The sequence below is a fragment of the Myotis davidii genome, unplaced genomic scaffold (genome assembly GCF_000327345.1).
Source record: "Myotis davidii unplaced genomic scaffold, ASM32734v1 scaffold134, whole genome shotgun sequence".
In the NCBI taxonomy this organism is placed as follows: domain Eukaryota; kingdom Metazoa; phylum Chordata; class Mammalia; order Chiroptera; family Vespertilionidae; genus Myotis; species Myotis davidii.
In genome coordinates, this window is record NW_006288853.1 from 1,636,301 (window position 1) to 1,653,408 (window position 17,108).

The window sequence follows — 17,108 nt, forward strand, 5'->3', positions numbered from 1 at the left end:
TTGGTGTTTATTTTCTTTTGGTAGCTCAACATGTTTTTGTTTGTTTTTGTCTAGTGTAGAACTGTCATAATATTTTGAACAAGGGTATAGGCCTACTCAACAGAGAGAGAAACTAATGCCCAGTCCATATGTGGTGGGATGATTTTGGTCCTCAGAACACAGGAGAACTGGGGCGGTAATTACACTGAAGACGATGGGAAAGGGGAAGGCAGGGCCTGAGAAGAGTTTACAATAATTCATAGGAATCTTTACAAGAAGTTTGTCTACTTTGGGGGCTTTGAAGGACAGGCCAGAGTTTACCTATTAAGTAGTCTATGCTATAACAGCTTTCCTAACAGGACTGCCCCAGAAATCTTTTTTCTGCCCTCATCTGCATCATCATCTGGAAATCCATGTTATTGCCTTTAAATTTTTAACTGTTTGTGTTTTATGTCCTCGTTTTAGTAAACAAGTGGCTGAATGTAATAAAGAACAGCTCATTCATAATCCCTTTTTTTGAACTTACCTCCTTTTAGGTACTAGTGGTGTGCCTTTTTTTAAATTTGAGCACTTTGAAAAGGGAATGATTTAAAATTAACATATCATCAAATTTTTTGCCGAAATTTGAAGTTTATTCTCATTTTTTAGGACCAGAGGGTTATCATTTAGAAAGTTATTTATTGATGCATCAATCTCTGTATGTATTGTATGCTTAAGGGGATAGTATAATTTCTGTTATAAAGGAATTTTACATTTCATTTGCCCTCGGTTAGATGCTTTTACTAAGGAACTAAAGTCTTAGATAAAACTCACTATAAAATTTTCCTAATATTTCAACTGCTGGTATTTTTAATTGGTGCTAACACTTGGAAATCTTAAAACAGTTGTGATTGGCCATGATGCTGTTGCAAGGAAAGGATGAGATGGATTATCCTGAATAATTTGTAAAAACTAGGTGTTTCTTTATTAAGGTACTAAAATTGGTTGTATGCCTTTAAAGTTCATTTTGGTTTTGTAAGTAGAATTCTAGACTCAATTTTTGGGTTTTGAAGAGATAATAGTGTGTGCTTCCGTTTTTATTGTGTACTCTTTGAACACAGGTGATGAAGAATTGCCCTTTTAAAAGTTTCCTCTGAATCTGCTTAACTTTTCCCTAATTTAAAATTGTGTTTAGTGTGTGTGTGTTAATGTTCACCCAAGGATGCTTTTACTAATTTTTAGAGAAAGCAGAAGGGAGGGAGGGAGAGACATTGAATAGTTGCTTCATGTACACACCCTGACCAGAGGCAACCCCAGGTATGGGCCCTGACTGGCATTCAAACCCGCAACCTTTGGATGTGTGGGAAGACGCCGCAACCAACTGAGCCACCCGACCACAGTTAGTGTTTTTTAAAGATGGTGTATTTATTTGTTGTTTTTATATAGGTTCTCATTGGCGTAGCTGATCCTGAAAATCAAAACCTGGTTTGCTCACTAGTGCTTGTAGTAAAGATATACTATATCCTGCTTGTTTGTATTTGTTCCCAAAACAGTATCTTCACATTGAAAAAATGCTAAATGATAAAAAGCACCATACTAATAACATCTTTTCACAATAGATTAGATTGACTTTGTAAAGTTCTTAGATTTTTCATGAGGATGTGATGTGTATATGTTAGGTCTCCACTTTTTTCCTTTATCCTTAAATCACTATAGGAAACAGCTATTTAAGTTGGTACTGTTTTTGTTTTGTTTGGTTTGTTTTTTTACAAAAGTTTAAGAACATGGTAGACCTTCACAATGTCTCTTTTTTCCCCAGACTGACTTGAGGCCTACTTTTAGGGCTACTAGAACAGTGTTTCCCCTCTTCTTTAGACAGTTTCCAAGGAAACATAAAACTGTGTCCTTTTAAGACTCAGAATACTTTTCTGTCCTATAAGGTTCAACCTGTTATTTTGTGGTACATTTCATAGTTCTACTGTGCCCTTAAAATGGCCACCATTGAATGGTTATCACACTGCAGACCAGGCACTGAATAATTCTTAAAATGGTCCAGTGAGGTATAGGCACCACTGCTGCATTTTACAGTTTGGCACAGCAGTTAAGTACTTTGCTTAAATTAAGGAGCCAGTGAGTGACAGGCTTTAGGGATTCAAGCCCAGTTTCTTTTCTCTTAAATTAAGTCCATACCAGTTATTTGTGTGCATAAGAATTAATTGTAATATCAAATAAAAATGCATAATCTCACTTTTGGGATTTCTGTGTAGGATTAAAAAACAACAGAGCAGCCTGGCTGGTATGACTCAGTTGGTTGAGCATCCATCCTCCCATGCTCCAAAAGGTTGCCGTTCGATTCCTAGTCAAGGCACATGTCCAGGTTGCAGGCTCGGTCCCTAGTAAGGGGCATGTAGGAGGCAGCCAATAGATGTTTCTCCCTCTCTCCTCCTCTCTCTCTAAAAATCAATAAAAATATTTAAAAAGTAACAGCAACAATAAAGAATGGTCACCAGAAGTGATACATACGCAGAGCTGATAGGATTTATAACCACATTTGGGAAATTCTACATTTATTTTAAATGCAAGAATTCTAAGGAGGGGAATTTCACTCTTTGCAGATGCTGCCCCTAACAGTTGCACTGATAATTCAATCATGAAATTATTAGTGAATCCTGTTGGTATGAAATAATTCTTGAGCAAAAGGAATCAAGTGAACATTGTTTTGTTTACAGGGGAGGAGGTGGTGAGGGAAATTTTTGAAATAACCAGGTGAGTAGGATTCCTACAGCTGCATAATGAAATTTGTAGGCTCTGGTAAGTTTCTGCAGCTGAAGGACTTCTGCATTAGCCTCTTTAAAGTGTTCTGGAATCTTAAACTAAGGAAGGATGGTTGTCTTGGGAAGGGAACTGGGTGGGTGGGTTCTTTTTGGAGGGGAAAGAGGCCTTTTCACTGTACCCTTTTTAGTACTTTTTGAATGTGAATATATTGTCATTTTTTAAAATTTGTGTCTAAAAGTAAAGCAGTAACTTTTGAATATACTATGTTCAGTAACTTAAGTAGCCTTTTTACCTCCATTTTTAAAATTCAACCTAGTTTAGTCATTTAAAACTTACTGTTGGGGAGTGGTTGAATCATTTAGTTATAATAGAGTTAAGAACCCCCTTCAAAAAATTGGATATGTTCAGAACTATAGTGCATCTAGTAAATTTACACTTTTATGATGCCATTTTTTCCAACATTAAAGAAGAACTCGTACTTTTGGCGTGGGTTCTTCATGTGCGTGGATGGTGGTACTGTGGCAACTTTTGAGTGATCAGGTTTCAAAGGATTTGCAGAACTATTCAAGTGAATAATAAAACATGGAAAATGTGAATGAAAATTTGAGAGATGGGGCAAAGGTAGAGTTGATACTAAATGACAGGTTAAGAAATAGAGCTTGAACAAGAAGACTTAGAGTGGAATTAAGTAAACTTTCTTAAAATTAGGCAATGTATAATATTTGCTCCTTAGAAATTGAGTGCTTTTTGGTGGGAGGAGTCAGGTTTCACTGCCTTTTCCCAATCTTCTTTTGCCTGACGCAGAACGGAAAGGTGGTGTTGTAGCATTGTCGTCATTGAGTCCTATGTTACGTTTCCTGTTGTGCACCACTGAGAGGTGTTTCTTCAGTACCTCTGACAAGAGTATGTTTTGATTGACTGCTTTATGTGCTTGTTTATTTTTTTATAGCATTTAATCAAACGGTATTGAGATGGATTGGGTTATGAAACATAATGGTCCAAATGACGCTAGTGATGGGACAGTGCGACTTCGTGGACTGCCATTTGGTTGCAGCAAAGAGGAAATAGTTCAGTTCTTTCAAGGTACCTCTAGTATTAGTCAAAGTTTAGTAGTATTTTATTACTCAGTTTTTAATTTACAAAACCCATTTGCTTGTTTTGGGGGAGTTTTTAATTTGAGTATATCTTGGTTAATGTATAGTTATGAAATTTGCTCCAGTTAATATTTGATACAGAATGTATAGAATATGTAAAACCTAACTAATGTGCAATAAACTTAATTGAGAGTAATTATGTGTGATGAAATGAACCATGAATTAGAAGATGGAGCAAAGTTAAATTTGATTTCAGTTTTTTTTTTGTTGTTTTTTTTTCATGTAATATAGGTGGGCTGTTAGAGTATGTAATTTATAAAGACACTGATAGAAAAAATTTTTGTGTAATCCAGTTTTTTGAAAAAATCTTCCTTTTGTATTATGGGGTGATGGGGAACTAAGCATTTTGTTTTGTTTTGTTTAGACTTGTTTTAAATATTTGATTCAGATGGGAATGTTTCAGCCTTTAACACTGTTCCCCTTGATGGGGTTATTTGTCCTTGGGTTAAAGGGTTGGAAATCGTGCCAAATGGGATAACATTGACGATGGACTACCAGGGGAGAAGCACAGGGGAGGCCTTCGTGCAGTTTGCTTCAAAGGAGATAGCAGAAAATGCTCTGGGGAAACACAAGGAAAGAATAGGGCACAGGTGGGGATGGAGAGTTTGGGATGGTGTTAAATTTTTATTTTTGGGGGTTGTGGGTCACTATTGCTTAAGTGGGGGGTACCAGTAACATTTTTCTGGGATAGTTTAAAAGAATTGATAATTTAACTTGGAAACTACAGATATGGGTGGGGAATTAATGCTAATAGTTTGCTTAAATTAAAAGTAGATTGTTTCCATTTCTCTGTAGGATGTTGATAAATGCTTTTGTATAATCAACTATTTTCTCTAAACATCTATCTTGTGCTTAAAGAAACAAGCTAAAATTATATTTATATCTCAAATGATTGACTTGTCTATGTAAAACTTAAATATATTAATTATTAAGTTTGTAGGTGTAAAAATGTTAATTTTATGGTGTATTTAGGCTAAATTGGGTTATGTATCTAGATACAGAAAAACTTATTGCATTTTGCCCAATATCTTATTTATTCTAATACATTTAAGCTGAAACCAGTACCTTAAACCATTTTTAAATAGGTATATTGAGATCTTCAGAAGTAGCAGGAGTGAAATCAAAGGATTTTATGATCCACCAAGAAGATTGCTGGGCCAGCGACCAGGACCATATGATAGACCAATAGGAGGAAGAGGGGGTTATTATGGAGCTGGGCGTGGAAGTATGTATGACAGAATGCGACGAGGAGGTGATGGATATGATGGTGGTATGTGTATCTAATGAACAAAGGTTCTGTTGTCATTTTCTTAATGTTCCTGACACTTTGTCAAGAAATACAAAAATGGCAGTAATTTCAGTACCTACTAGGTTTTAAAACCTGTTCATGAAAATATGGATTCCCACGGCCAGCTGTGGGACTTGGTTGATGCACATATTGACACCTAGATAATGTGTATAGAAGTTAAAATGAAGTTTTGGCACGTTTGGACATTTTCTGCTTGGCATCAGGGTGAAATTAAATCTCTAAATGTATTCTTTATAGATTTTTAATTTTTACCAAGTGTTAACTGCTTTTTTTCACATATTGGGAGTTGCAATACTTTAGTCAAACTGCTTATACAGAGTATGCTTTTGTAAACTATAAAATTTATCTCTTCATGTATTTTCTCAAATTATACAGGTTATGGAGGTTTTGATGACTATGGTGGCTATAATAATTATGGCTATGGAAATGATGGCTTTGATGACAGAATGAGAGATGGGAGAGGTAAATATTAAAGACATACTCTTGGTAAATTCAGGCATATTTTAGTGTATTCCTACTTAGACCTTTATACAGATATATACTTACTGGTAAATTCTCCATTTGATGTTTAGAACAACTGTAAGTGTTAAAATCTCTTGGGGTTGTCAAAAAGCTGTAAATAGAAAAAGATGTATATGGGGAAGAAATACTTTGTTGAAATGCTTTTTTACATGTATCAGTTTATGATCTGGAAATGTTTTTTTAGGTATGGGAGGACATGGCTATGGTGGAGCTGGTGATGCAAGTTCAGGTTTTCATGGTGGTCATTTTGTACATATGAGAGGATTGCCTTTTCGTGCAACTGAAAATGACATTGCTAATGTGAGTAATTTTAGTAATTAGTGGTTTTATACTAATTCTGGTATCTACATTTTTTAAAGCATTTTTAATTTTCTTTTTAATATCAGAATCCCTTTAATGTGACTGTATAAATCTTCAGTAGTTGATGAATATTTTTGTGTCCATTTTTGTGGTGACCTACATAGGATTGAAGCAAGTAAATGCTACAGTTACAAAGTCCAGTTAAGAATTTAGTGAAAGACTGATCAGCGTAGTGGTAGTGACTGGGAGATTGTTTCCCTTGTGTGGAGTTTCAAAAGTATAAATATATTTAACAAGTGAAAAGTTCAAGTAGTTTAGTTTGGCATTCTAGGCTATATGGCGAGCTGAAAATAATGGAAGTAGATGCTGTTATTAATTTGAAACCTGGTTGGTTTTATATTGGTTAGAGAATCAGCAAACTTCAGCCCAATAGACATCTAGTACTTGGCTCCCAGCAGCCTACAAAGCCAAGAGTATTTGTGTAGCTTTTATTTTATTTTATTTTTAATATATTTTATTGATTTTTTTACAGAGAGGAAGGGAGAGGGATAGAGAGTTAGAAACATGGATGAGAGAGAAACATCAGCTACCTCTTGGACATCTCCTACTGGGGATGTGCCCGCAACCCAGGCACATGCCCTTGACTGGAATCGAATCTGGGACCCTTGAGTCCTCAGGCTGATGCTCTATCCACTGAGCCAGACCAGTTAGTGCTACTGTGTAGCTTTTAAAGAAAATTTTTGCTCTAACTCTTACTGGGAATCTATTGGCCTAAGTTCCAGGTATCTGTGTTTCCCTAAGAGTGGTCTTATAGTCTTAGAACCACTAGTGTTGATGTAATTATTAGCCTTGCAACAGGGCAGTAAGAAGGGTGGTTTTAATGAACAAAAACAAAGGCATTTGGTAATTTCGGTAATACAAAAGTAACAAGTTTTTCTTTTCTTTAGTTCTTTTCACCACTAAATCCAATACGAGTGCATATTGATATTGGAGCTGATGGCAGAGCAACAGGAGAAGCAGATGTAGAGTTTGTGACACATGAAGATGCAGTAGCTGCCATGTCTAAAGATAAGAATAACATGCGTAAGTAGTATCCTTGGCATGCTAGCTTGTTTCCTAGCTGTGAACTTGTTTATTACAAGCTCAGACTTTCATAGCTTTCTAGGGAACTTTATATTGAAGCATTAATTCAGACTCTTAATACTTGACAGATAATTAGCGCTTAAGTTATTAAAAGGGGGAAATAGGTATGTTACTTGTCTGAGTTTCGCGCCTTTTGCAAATTAGTATTACTTTTAAATATATATATATATATTTATTGATTTCAGAGAGGAAGGAAGAGAGAAAGAGAAAAACCAATGATGAGAGAGAATCCTTGGTTGGCTGCCTCTAGGGGACTGAGCCCACATGTACCCTGCCTGGGAATCAAACTGAACTCCTGGTTCATAGGTTAACACTGAACCACTGAGCAGTACCAGCTGGGCAGTACAACTTGTTAACATATATGCTGATCCACTTGGATAAGTTATTCCTGCATGTCATCAAATCAATTTTTAAGCCATTTAATTGTACTTTGACCAGTTATTCCCAAATCTGGCTACACATAATCACTTGGTACTTAAAAAGTTTTCCTGGACATTACTCTTAAGATTCTAATTTAGTTCTGTGATTGGGCCTGGAATATATTTTTAAGAAGTATACCAGCTGGTTCTGAAATAATGTATCAGTCCTTTTTATAGATAAGGAAACTTGTTCAAGATTACATCGTTTGAACAAAACTAGATTTTATCTCTGCCCAGCATTTGTTTTATCACTCCCCTCAGAATCTGTAAGCATACACTTAGGTTTAATATTAGGTAGTCAGCCTGTTTATGCTTTGATAAATTTGATCCATCACTTTTCCTATTTTTTCCTAAAGAACATCGATACATTGAACTATTCTTGAATTCCACTCCTGGAGGTGGCTCTGGAATGGGAGGTTCTGGAATGGGAGGCTACGGCAGAGATGGAATGGGTATGTATAGTTTTGTAAAGCAAATGGAGTTCAGTTAGACACTTAGCAATCAATCTCAAACTTGTTTTCTTTTGTTTTTAAAGATAATCAGGGTGGTTATGGATCTGTTGGAAGAATGGGAATGGGGAACAATTACAGTGGAGGATACGGAACTCCTGATGGCCTGGGTGGTTATGGTAAGTGTCTTTGGTTACTCTGGTTCAGTTTGTTAGCCCCCCTATGTAGTGCAGACTGTCTTCTACTTTGATAACCTATTAAACACTCAATGTCTTTTTTTCTAAGGTCGTGGTGGTGGAGGCAGTGGAGGTTACTATGGGCAAGGTGGCATGAGTGGAGGTGGATGGCGTGGGATGTATTAGAGCAAAAACCACCAACATTAATAGTCCTGACAACAGAATCTGGTCTACTAGACTTTCTTACAGATTTAATTTCTTTTGTATTTTAAGAACTTTATAATGACTGAAGGAATGTTTTCTCAAATCTCATTTGGTAAAGCAACAGATTGTGATGGGAAAATCTGTTTCTGTAGGTTTTATTTGTTGCATACTTTCACTTAAAATAAATTTTTATATTCAAACCACTGATGTTGATACTTTTTATATACTGGTTACTCCTAAGAATGTGCTGCTTTCATAAGATTTGGGTTGTATTTTATTATTAGCTCTACTAGTAGTAGTAATTTTAGAGAACAATGGTTCACCTCTGCATACGCTGCAAGTCTTAATAAGGAGACACCTGGAATAGAGCTTGAAAAAGAGTGTAATAACTTTAATTTCTCTTGGACGATACTGTATAGATGGTTTCAGGAGTATAAGTTCTAATTCTATATAATCTTTTTCAAATGTCACAGGCATAGCTCTGAAATGTTGATGAGGTATCTGGATTTCTAAATATTCATAATAGTGTTACCCAAGAATTGGGAGTATTGGAAGTTTAAATTCTAGCCCTCGAGTTTAGAATAAAATCCCCTCAGCACTTGACTAAAGTACCAAAAAATGTTTCCAAAAGGTGATAGTTTTAAGTTATCCCAAGTCTTAGACTAGGTTAAGGTTCCAAGTGACATATGAGAATTCAGTACAAAGGTATTAACTATGGAGTATAATTCTCACAGGTGTATTTTCAGTTTAAGCGCAATAGTTAAAGCATTTTTTAAATAACTGTATAAATACCTTTAAAAAATGTAAGAGATAAGTCCATGTTGTAGTCTTAATTAAAATGAGAGTCCTACAGTTGGATTTTGTATTGGATTATCTGTTTGGAGTTTCAGGGCCATTGTGTTAAATACTATATGTAGCAAGGAAAAGGTGCTTTTTACTTTTAATCCCTTTGATCAAAATGGCTTTTTTCCGGATTGGCTAATGGATCAAACGAAACCTGTTAATGTGAATTCAGTTACTGAACTTGTTACTTGTTTTTGCTAGAATGTAATAAATATCAATGTGGGAGATAATAGTATGGCGTCTGTCCTAGAATGCTTTGTGTCAATTACTGATCATAAATCAAAGGTACTAAGTATATCTAACTGAAGATTAGACAAAGTGACTCCTAAGAAGTGATTTCTGCTTTAGAGAAGGTAGCTGTGGTAGCCTATATGGAGCCCATCAACTAAGCAATGTTTCATTTTAATAATGCCTGTACCTTCTCTCCTAGCTATATCCCTTTATTATATTAGTCTCATACCAGTTACATTTTTTAGAGATCACATGTGCTTTTACTTTCCCATGAGTAAAACTATAAAATGTTATCAATGAAAATTGCTCTTCTAAAGCACGGTAAGTTTTCAAATCTTTTATTTTTATAAAATTCACATTTTATTTTAAAACATTACAGGGTAGAAGAATTAACAATCACAATTCCTTGGCACCATGATAGCATTATTGTGGTAGTACTGGCTAGATGAGGGAATGATATGTGAAGTTTGCAAATCTTCCTTGAAAAAAAGTGTAGGTTCACAAAGTACAAATGAAAAGCTTTTTAACATAAAATTCAAAATTGGTATAAATGTGTTTTGTTTTTTTAAAGAGCTAATACTAAATTTTTGCCTACAAAAATCTCAATGCAGTGGTGATACATGAGTTTTGAATAGCAAAGAACTGAAGGGGAGATTAACCAGCCTTGGAATTTAAGCAAAAATCACATTTTTTAATTTGTTCTAAGCACATTAATAAAAAACTTAGTATCATAAAAATGTTCATCCATCATTACAAAAGTTTCAATAATATAATTTATCTCTTCAGCATTTCTATCAGAGCAAGACCACCTAAAAATCTGTCGGTTCTGCCAGAAGACCTCAAATTGGATTATGGAGAAAATCTTAAGTAAAATACTAGTTTCAAACTTTGGCAATTTAAAAAAATAATTTTCACACTTAATGAAAGTATGTACTCTGAGGAAAAAATCCTGCAAAATAAGTAACCCCCATCCTAGGGGTAGCCATCATTAAATTCACTAAATACAATGCTCCTAGGAGTAATGTAAGATTATTCTAATATCACATTGTTTGAAAGGTTCTCAGGGGTAAAGTGCATGGCTAAAATTAGACTTAAATAAAAAAGGGTAGGGCTCCTAGTAGTGATGCCATTCAAGTGATTGTATACAAGGGTAACTCGCTTTTTACAGATTAAATTCTTGTATATGCTATAAGCAATACAATGAGATTAGTGTTTATTCAATCTCATGCTTGAAATGGTTCAAGTATGTATTTCATGGCAGGGCTGAGACCACACCTTCATCTGCTAACCAACCCTGGTTTAGAGGTGCTCAGTATGTGGTAAATTTTTTACCCTCTATGCAGTAGCAGACCACTGCAATATTAATGCTTCTTAAAAACTACTGGAAAGATCTGCAAGTAGCAACTTAAGGTAAACAGATGATGATTTAAACTTCCTTTCAAAATAAGGAAAAGGTTGTGGCAAAACAAACTCTTTAACCCACTGTATCTGAAAGATACTCCAGACCCAAAGGAAACAGCATAAAATATTGGCCTTTTCTAATGCAACGTGAGCAAAGGGCCAAATATAGTTGACACCTTACCAAGCTAATTGAAAATCTGATGAATTGGGATATTAACACATAAAAAATTCTACACATTTCCCATCTTTCTCTAAGAACCATGAAGCTTTAAAGTGCATTAAGAAAATTACAGGCACCATCAAATATCAACTCAGCGATCTGGAGAAGAAAATCTGAAGCCCTGTTTTTAAGAAGGCCTTTATAAAATAAGGCAACTGTGTTAGCTACTATCTGGCCTTATCAATGTTATTAAGAGTTACATGATTATTACATGAACTAGGAATTAGGCTGAAGTTATTTTAAAGCATGCCCTGTTGAAAATTCTTTAATGGAAAGGAAATACCCAATTATGCAACTTTTTAATTCCCAATAATTGAAGATGTGAAAGATAAAACTGGTACCAATACTGTCTGAAAGCTGCTTAAGAAGGGCTGTCTGAGTATGTTGTGCATGTGTTCATACAAAACATTCATCATCAGTACTTCCATACAATGAGGATTTCGCTTTAGAATCTTACGGCAAATTAGATGAGCATCTCTGAATCAGCAATGCATGACAGGAATCACAAACCCGTACTGGCTTTGGTGAAGAAGGCAAAGGCAGTTCGTTGTCAGAGCAAGCATTACAGAAAATTTCCCCACAGTTTCTACAGTGGTGCTATTAATGGAGGGAGGGAGGAGGAAATCAGAAAGAAAAGTGAATAAAGTTAAAAGCCGTATTTGCACTGAAACCTTTGGATTTGCTACTTCGCTTACCTTTCTCTTAGAGAGTGAGAATTCCTTTTCACAGAGCTTACAATGTGTTGCTTCTTTGTCTTTCAACCAAACCAGTCCCTAGTAGGAGGAAAATGCTCAAATTGATTACACTAAATTACATGTGGAAACATTTTTAACCAAGAACACTTTACAGGAATGTATACAGGTGCAGAATCAAAAACTAGTCTTGCCTGGCCGGTGTGGCTCCCTGATTGAGCACTGACGTATGATTTTAGATGAATCCTTTCTCTTTGAGAGATACTGAAATAGTTGTACATTAAATGTAAGCTTCAATTCAAAATAATCGGAGAAGGGACAGGATGTGGGAGATATATATAACAAGATTGGCCACATATCGGTAAATAATGAAACTGAATACTGGTTTGTTTTTACTCTACAATTACATGTTTATATTTTCATGAAAATTTTTTTGAATAAAAACCTATTACTGATGGGAGTTTTCTTTAAGGAAAGAACCTTAAAGATTATTTATTTAGTCTAACAAGGGCAAATTTTCACTGAAATGCATTTGAGTTTGGCATTAGGTTACTTTATACAGTAATTCCCTACAAGTTCTATAACACAAATTTAATAGCTACTGTGTCTATTCCTTAGTAGAAAGTGTATGTAAGTAGTCTTAAACAGGTGGGAATTTCTTACCTAAAATTTTTAATTTGACCCATTCTTAACCAATCAAGATCTTGGCTAAGAAGAACGTTTTTTCTTATAAAAGCAACTTTGTTAGATGGTGTTAGTTTTATGATAAAAAGACCTAGGTGGAGAGTCCTTGATGCTTTTGATCTCTAGGCACAGGGACCTTTATCACCTAACTAGAGAAAAATCCTCCAAGTAAAAAAGCCCACAGAGATACATTCCCCCAAATCCGAATTTTCTTAAAAGATGCCTGACAAAATTGTAAAGGAAAAAGGAAAAGCTTTTACAGATAAAAACCACAAGGTTAATTTCAGATATTACTGTTTTGCAGTCTTAATGACTAGCACGTATTATCTCCTAGCAGAAGACAAATGGTGTTGGGTTAATGCATTTGAGGCAGTCTAAGGCTCCTTGGAACAGGATTGTAAGAAGTGAAGGCTTTAAAAACCAGATAGCTCCAACACCGCCTGCAAAGAATCAAATTATTTGAATTGTGGATTTTTTTTCTTAAGCACGGCATAGGACCTTAAAAGACGATCCAATCCTATTTGAGCACCATGTAAAAGGGAAGTGATTTGCCAAATGCCCCAAAGCCACCTGTTAGAAGCAGCTCTCCTTCCTGTTCAGCTTTGCCTGTAAGGGTTGGAGAACCTGATGTGAAGCAGATTCCCAAGTAGCACCATTAGATTCAGAGAGAACCTTTCTGATATCCGAGCTGGGCTTTTCAAACTTACTGTAATTTGACTGAATTTACCCTGCCTGTCTCCCAAGGACAGGCTGAGATCAGTACCTACAGCTCTCATTTTATCAAAAGAAGAAAATGCGGTCCAGAGAGCTGGAGTTGCTTTCTCAAGGTAAAATGCTGTTTACAAGCAGAGCCAAGACTATAAGACAGGGGTCCTCAAACTTTTTAAACGGGCCCAGTTCACTGTCCCTCAGACAGTTGGAGGGCTGGACTATGAACAAATTCCTATGCACACTGCACATATCTTATTTTGAAGTAAAAAAACAAAACGGGAACAAATACAATGTTGTATTTGCATGTGGCCTGCGGGCCGTAGTTTGAGGACCCCTGCTATAAGTTCCCCTTCCTATTTTCTCTTCTTGGAATCTCTTCTACTCTTACTTTTCCATTTCCAATTCTTGTGATCTTGATGCCTCCCTTTCCTCTACCACTTTTCCTGTTCTAACCTTGGGTTCCGGTTAAAAGTAGGTTTGCCCAGTTCACTGTCCCTCAGACAGTTGGAGGGCTGGACTATGAACAAATTCCTATGCACACTGCACATATCTTATTTTGAAGTAAAAAAACAAAACGGGAACAAATACAATGTTGTATTTGCATGTGGCCTGCGGGCCGTAGTTTGAGGACCCCTGCTATAAGAGAACAAACTATTACTCTGCAAATAAATAGCTATTTTTCTCTGCCCAATTTCCAGAATGTAAGTCACCCAACTTATACACCACCACCACCAGACAGGACATTAGAGGATCCTTTTTCTGGAGAAACTCAACTGCCCCGGAGGGAAGTCCTGTTCTACCATTATTTGCAGAGGATACCCAGCAGTTTGCTAGTTAACAGATTTCTCTAAGCTGAAGCCTACCAATCTATAACAACCAATCCTCATTGATCCAACCATTACACAGGCACCCCAATTTTTTAAAAATTGAAATAGGGGGATTAGCCAACATTTAAGGAATGATGGGCACGAAAGAAACAAACTCAGAATGAAATACAGAATGGCAGTACCAAAAAACTTTACAGAAGCTATAATGAATATCCTGAGAGAGAAAATGATGCTATTTTTAAAAGGGAAAGTAAGCAAATAAGAGCCTGCTAAATATTAAGAATATGGCAGCAGAAATAAGTCTCTGAAGGCTGCATAAGCCTTGAGATTTCTTTAACGTCCAGTTTACAGGCAACAACAACATAGAAAAACAAGACTATGGGGGAAAAGATTACTCTGAGCAAGCAATCATAAAATCCACAATGTAGTCAACTGTAGGACAGCTGTCCCAGACCCAACAACTGCTCAAAAAAACACATCACACACAAATCTGTTTTCATACATTTGAAAATCCGGACATCTAGGTAATATTTTGTTAGAAATAGACATGGATGATAAAACTAAAGAAAAAAAAACAATGATAACACAAAATATAAAATTGTTACTATAGGGAGAAGAATGCAATCAAGGAACACACATACGTGTTCTATTAAATTTATAAGCTAAAGCAGAGAGTGTGTCAGTATTTTAAAGCTGTATTATATGCCTCTTATAAATATATCTTTTAACAACAAAAAATATTGCACAGTCTTTAAATAACAGGAGGGCAAATATTCCTACCCATCTCCTTACAAACAGCAAAATAAAGGCATATGCAGATGTGCAAATTCTTAAAGTCTTTATCTTGGGGTTCACTTTCCAAGAAGTTACTAAAGAGGGATAAATGCCTGAAGAAACAACTACAAGAATTGGAAGTAGTTCCCTTTACGAGGACAGACCTAGGGTGCATAAGGGACAAGAGGATGAAGAACAAGAGACTGCTACCATAATTTGTTTCTAGCACTGACTTTTTACATTATTTTCATGTAACACTTTGATAAAAAAGCAAAATGGGTAGCTTGTGCAGAAGAGAGCCATCTGTCACTAAGTATGCAAGACTGTATTTTCTGTGTTGTAGAAGGGATTCTTACATCCATCAAACGCATTTAGAGCCATATACTGATAAATTATACCAATCACTTTCACTTATCTTAACCTACCCAACATTCAAGGGATTCTTACATCCATCAAACGCATTTAGAACCATATACTGATAAATTATACCAATCACTTTCACTTAACTTAACCTACCCAACATTCAAAGCAACCCTATGTAAAATCATAAGCCCATTTAAGAAGAGAAAAACACTTCATGAGAATAGACTTGCTGAAGGTCAAAAATTAGTAATATATATAATGGCATAGGAAATCAAGGATTCTCCAATTCAAAGGCAATTTCATTCTGTCATGCCACACTTCGTAGGAAAATGGACAAATTATTCCCAAGGTCATTTCCAATACAAAAATAATTAAAATGTGGTTCTAAAAGTATAGGGAAGAGCTGGATCCCCATCACCCAGACTCCCTATTCAATGTTTCTGTCTCTATAAATCCTAGGATTCAATAATATACCTTATATTTGTACTAGTGGCCCATTGCACGATATTGCATGAAGTAGGCTGCCCACCGCTTCCGCGGGAGGCAGCAGGAACTGCAGCGTGCCGCCAGGAGCCGCACGGCTTCCGCGGGAGGCGAAAGCGAGCTGCCAGCACCCACAGGAGCCGGGAGGGACCCGCGTTCATTCCATGGGAGGCGGTAGGGAGCTGCGCCGCTTCCACCAGAGACGGGCCCACCATCTCCTCTCCGGGCCTGCACTCAGCCACGGAGGCTGCGGGCCAGCCCCCCGTTCCTGTCTGCTCCAGCGCGGTGACGAAGCAAGCATTCCACCAGGCCACTCATGCTGCCCACTCTCAGCGGTCACGCTGTCCCCCCTGGGACTGGGAGACTCTGGCACGACTGAGAGGACTGGGCACCACCATCTTTTGTGACAGAGTGATGGTTAATTTGCATATTGCCCTTTTATTAGATAGGATGTCTTTACCTTCTACTGAAGACTTTTTTACATATATATACCTTCCTACTTGACAAAAACACTTTCTACTCACCTGCAATGCTTTGTTGGCTTCTTTTATATCTTCTATTTTAAGTTTGGATCTAAAAAGATTACAAATAAGTCCAAATTTCAGTACACATAAATATAGGACATCTAGTAATTCATTAGAAAGGTACTGCTTTTACATAGAATATAAAATTGTATATCATACATGATTCTAATAATCTTTGGCTAGTAGGATTATATTTTTATTTTCTGTCTGAAAGCAAAAATGTATTCTTCAAATTTAAAAACTGCTTTTTAAAATACTTATTTTAAATGTGATTATGACAATATTAGTATTAATAATAACTATCATTTATTGGTTTATGGTATGCCAGACACTATGCTATAACCTTTGCATGCATAATCTCATTTAATCATTTTTTGAGGAAAAAAACCCACAAAACTATTTTAAAGATGAAGAAAGTGAGCTCTGATGAGGTTTAGTCACTTGTAACAAGTCACCGAAGAAGTAACTGGGGAAGCCAGGATTCAAACCCTGGTCTGTGTGACCACAAAGCCCACATGCTATCATTATACACATTATTTGTCTAACAGATGCAAAAGAGAGGAGAAATTATGGAAGATATAATAGTAATACTTTAATTGAATGTATTGGGTGACACTGGTTAATAAGATCATAGAGGTTTCAAGTGTACATTTCTATGACACATGATTGTATACTGCATTGTATGCCCACCACCCAAGTCAAATCATCTTCCATCACCATTTAATATTTTAACTTTTTACTTTTTTTAATTGATTTTTGTTTTTGTTAATCCTCACCCGAGGATATTTTTTCATTGATTTTTAGGGAGAATGGAAGAGAGAGGGAAAGACAGAGAGAAATATCAATGTGAGAGAAACACATCCATTGGTTGCCTCCTGCATGAGCCCTTGACCAGGGCCCGGGCTGGAGAGGAGCTTGCAACCAAGGTACGTGCCCTTGACTGGAA

At 36.2% G+C, this 17,108-nt stretch overlaps 2 protein-coding genes across 4 annotated transcripts in view; one reads left to right on the forward strand and one right to left on the reverse strand.

The window, feature by feature from the left end:
* Positions 1-9,482, forward strand: part of HNRNPH3 (heterogeneous nuclear ribonucleoprotein H3) — a 12,630-nt gene extending 3,148 nt beyond the window's left edge. For 2 of the 3 annotated variants that reach the window (XM_006760905.2, XM_006760906.2), the window contains exons 2-10: positions 3,683-3,816; positions 4,339-4,477; positions 4,973-5,157; positions 5,572-5,658; positions 5,903-6,018; positions 6,966-7,101; positions 7,937-8,032; positions 8,116-8,208; positions 8,315-9,482. In XM_006760905.2, coding sequence (XP_006760968.1) covers positions 3,705-3,816; positions 4,339-4,477; positions 4,973-5,157; positions 5,572-5,658; positions 5,903-6,018; positions 6,966-7,101; positions 7,937-8,032; positions 8,116-8,208; positions 8,315-8,391 — 1,041 coding nt within the window. In that variant the 5' untranslated portion in view covers positions 3,683-3,704 and the 3' untranslated portion in view covers positions 8,392-9,482. The remainder of the gene's footprint in view (positions 1-3,682; positions 3,817-4,338; positions 4,478-4,972; positions 5,158-5,571; positions 5,659-5,902; positions 6,019-6,965; positions 7,102-7,936; positions 8,033-8,115; positions 8,209-8,314) is intronic. The other variant, XM_006760907.2, reaches the window with a different exon arrangement.
* Positions 9,483-9,805: 323 nt separating this feature from the next.
* RUFY2 (RUN and FYVE domain containing 2) overlaps positions 9,806-17,108 on the reverse strand; it is a 43,702-nt gene continuing 36,399 nt past the window's right edge. The window contains 3 exon segments of the mRNA XM_006760908.2: positions 9,806-11,701; positions 11,800-11,877; positions 16,163-16,211. Of these exon segments, the coding sequence (XP_006760971.2) occupies positions 11,558-11,701; positions 11,800-11,877; positions 16,163-16,211 (271 nt within the window). The 3' untranslated portion in view covers positions 9,806-11,557.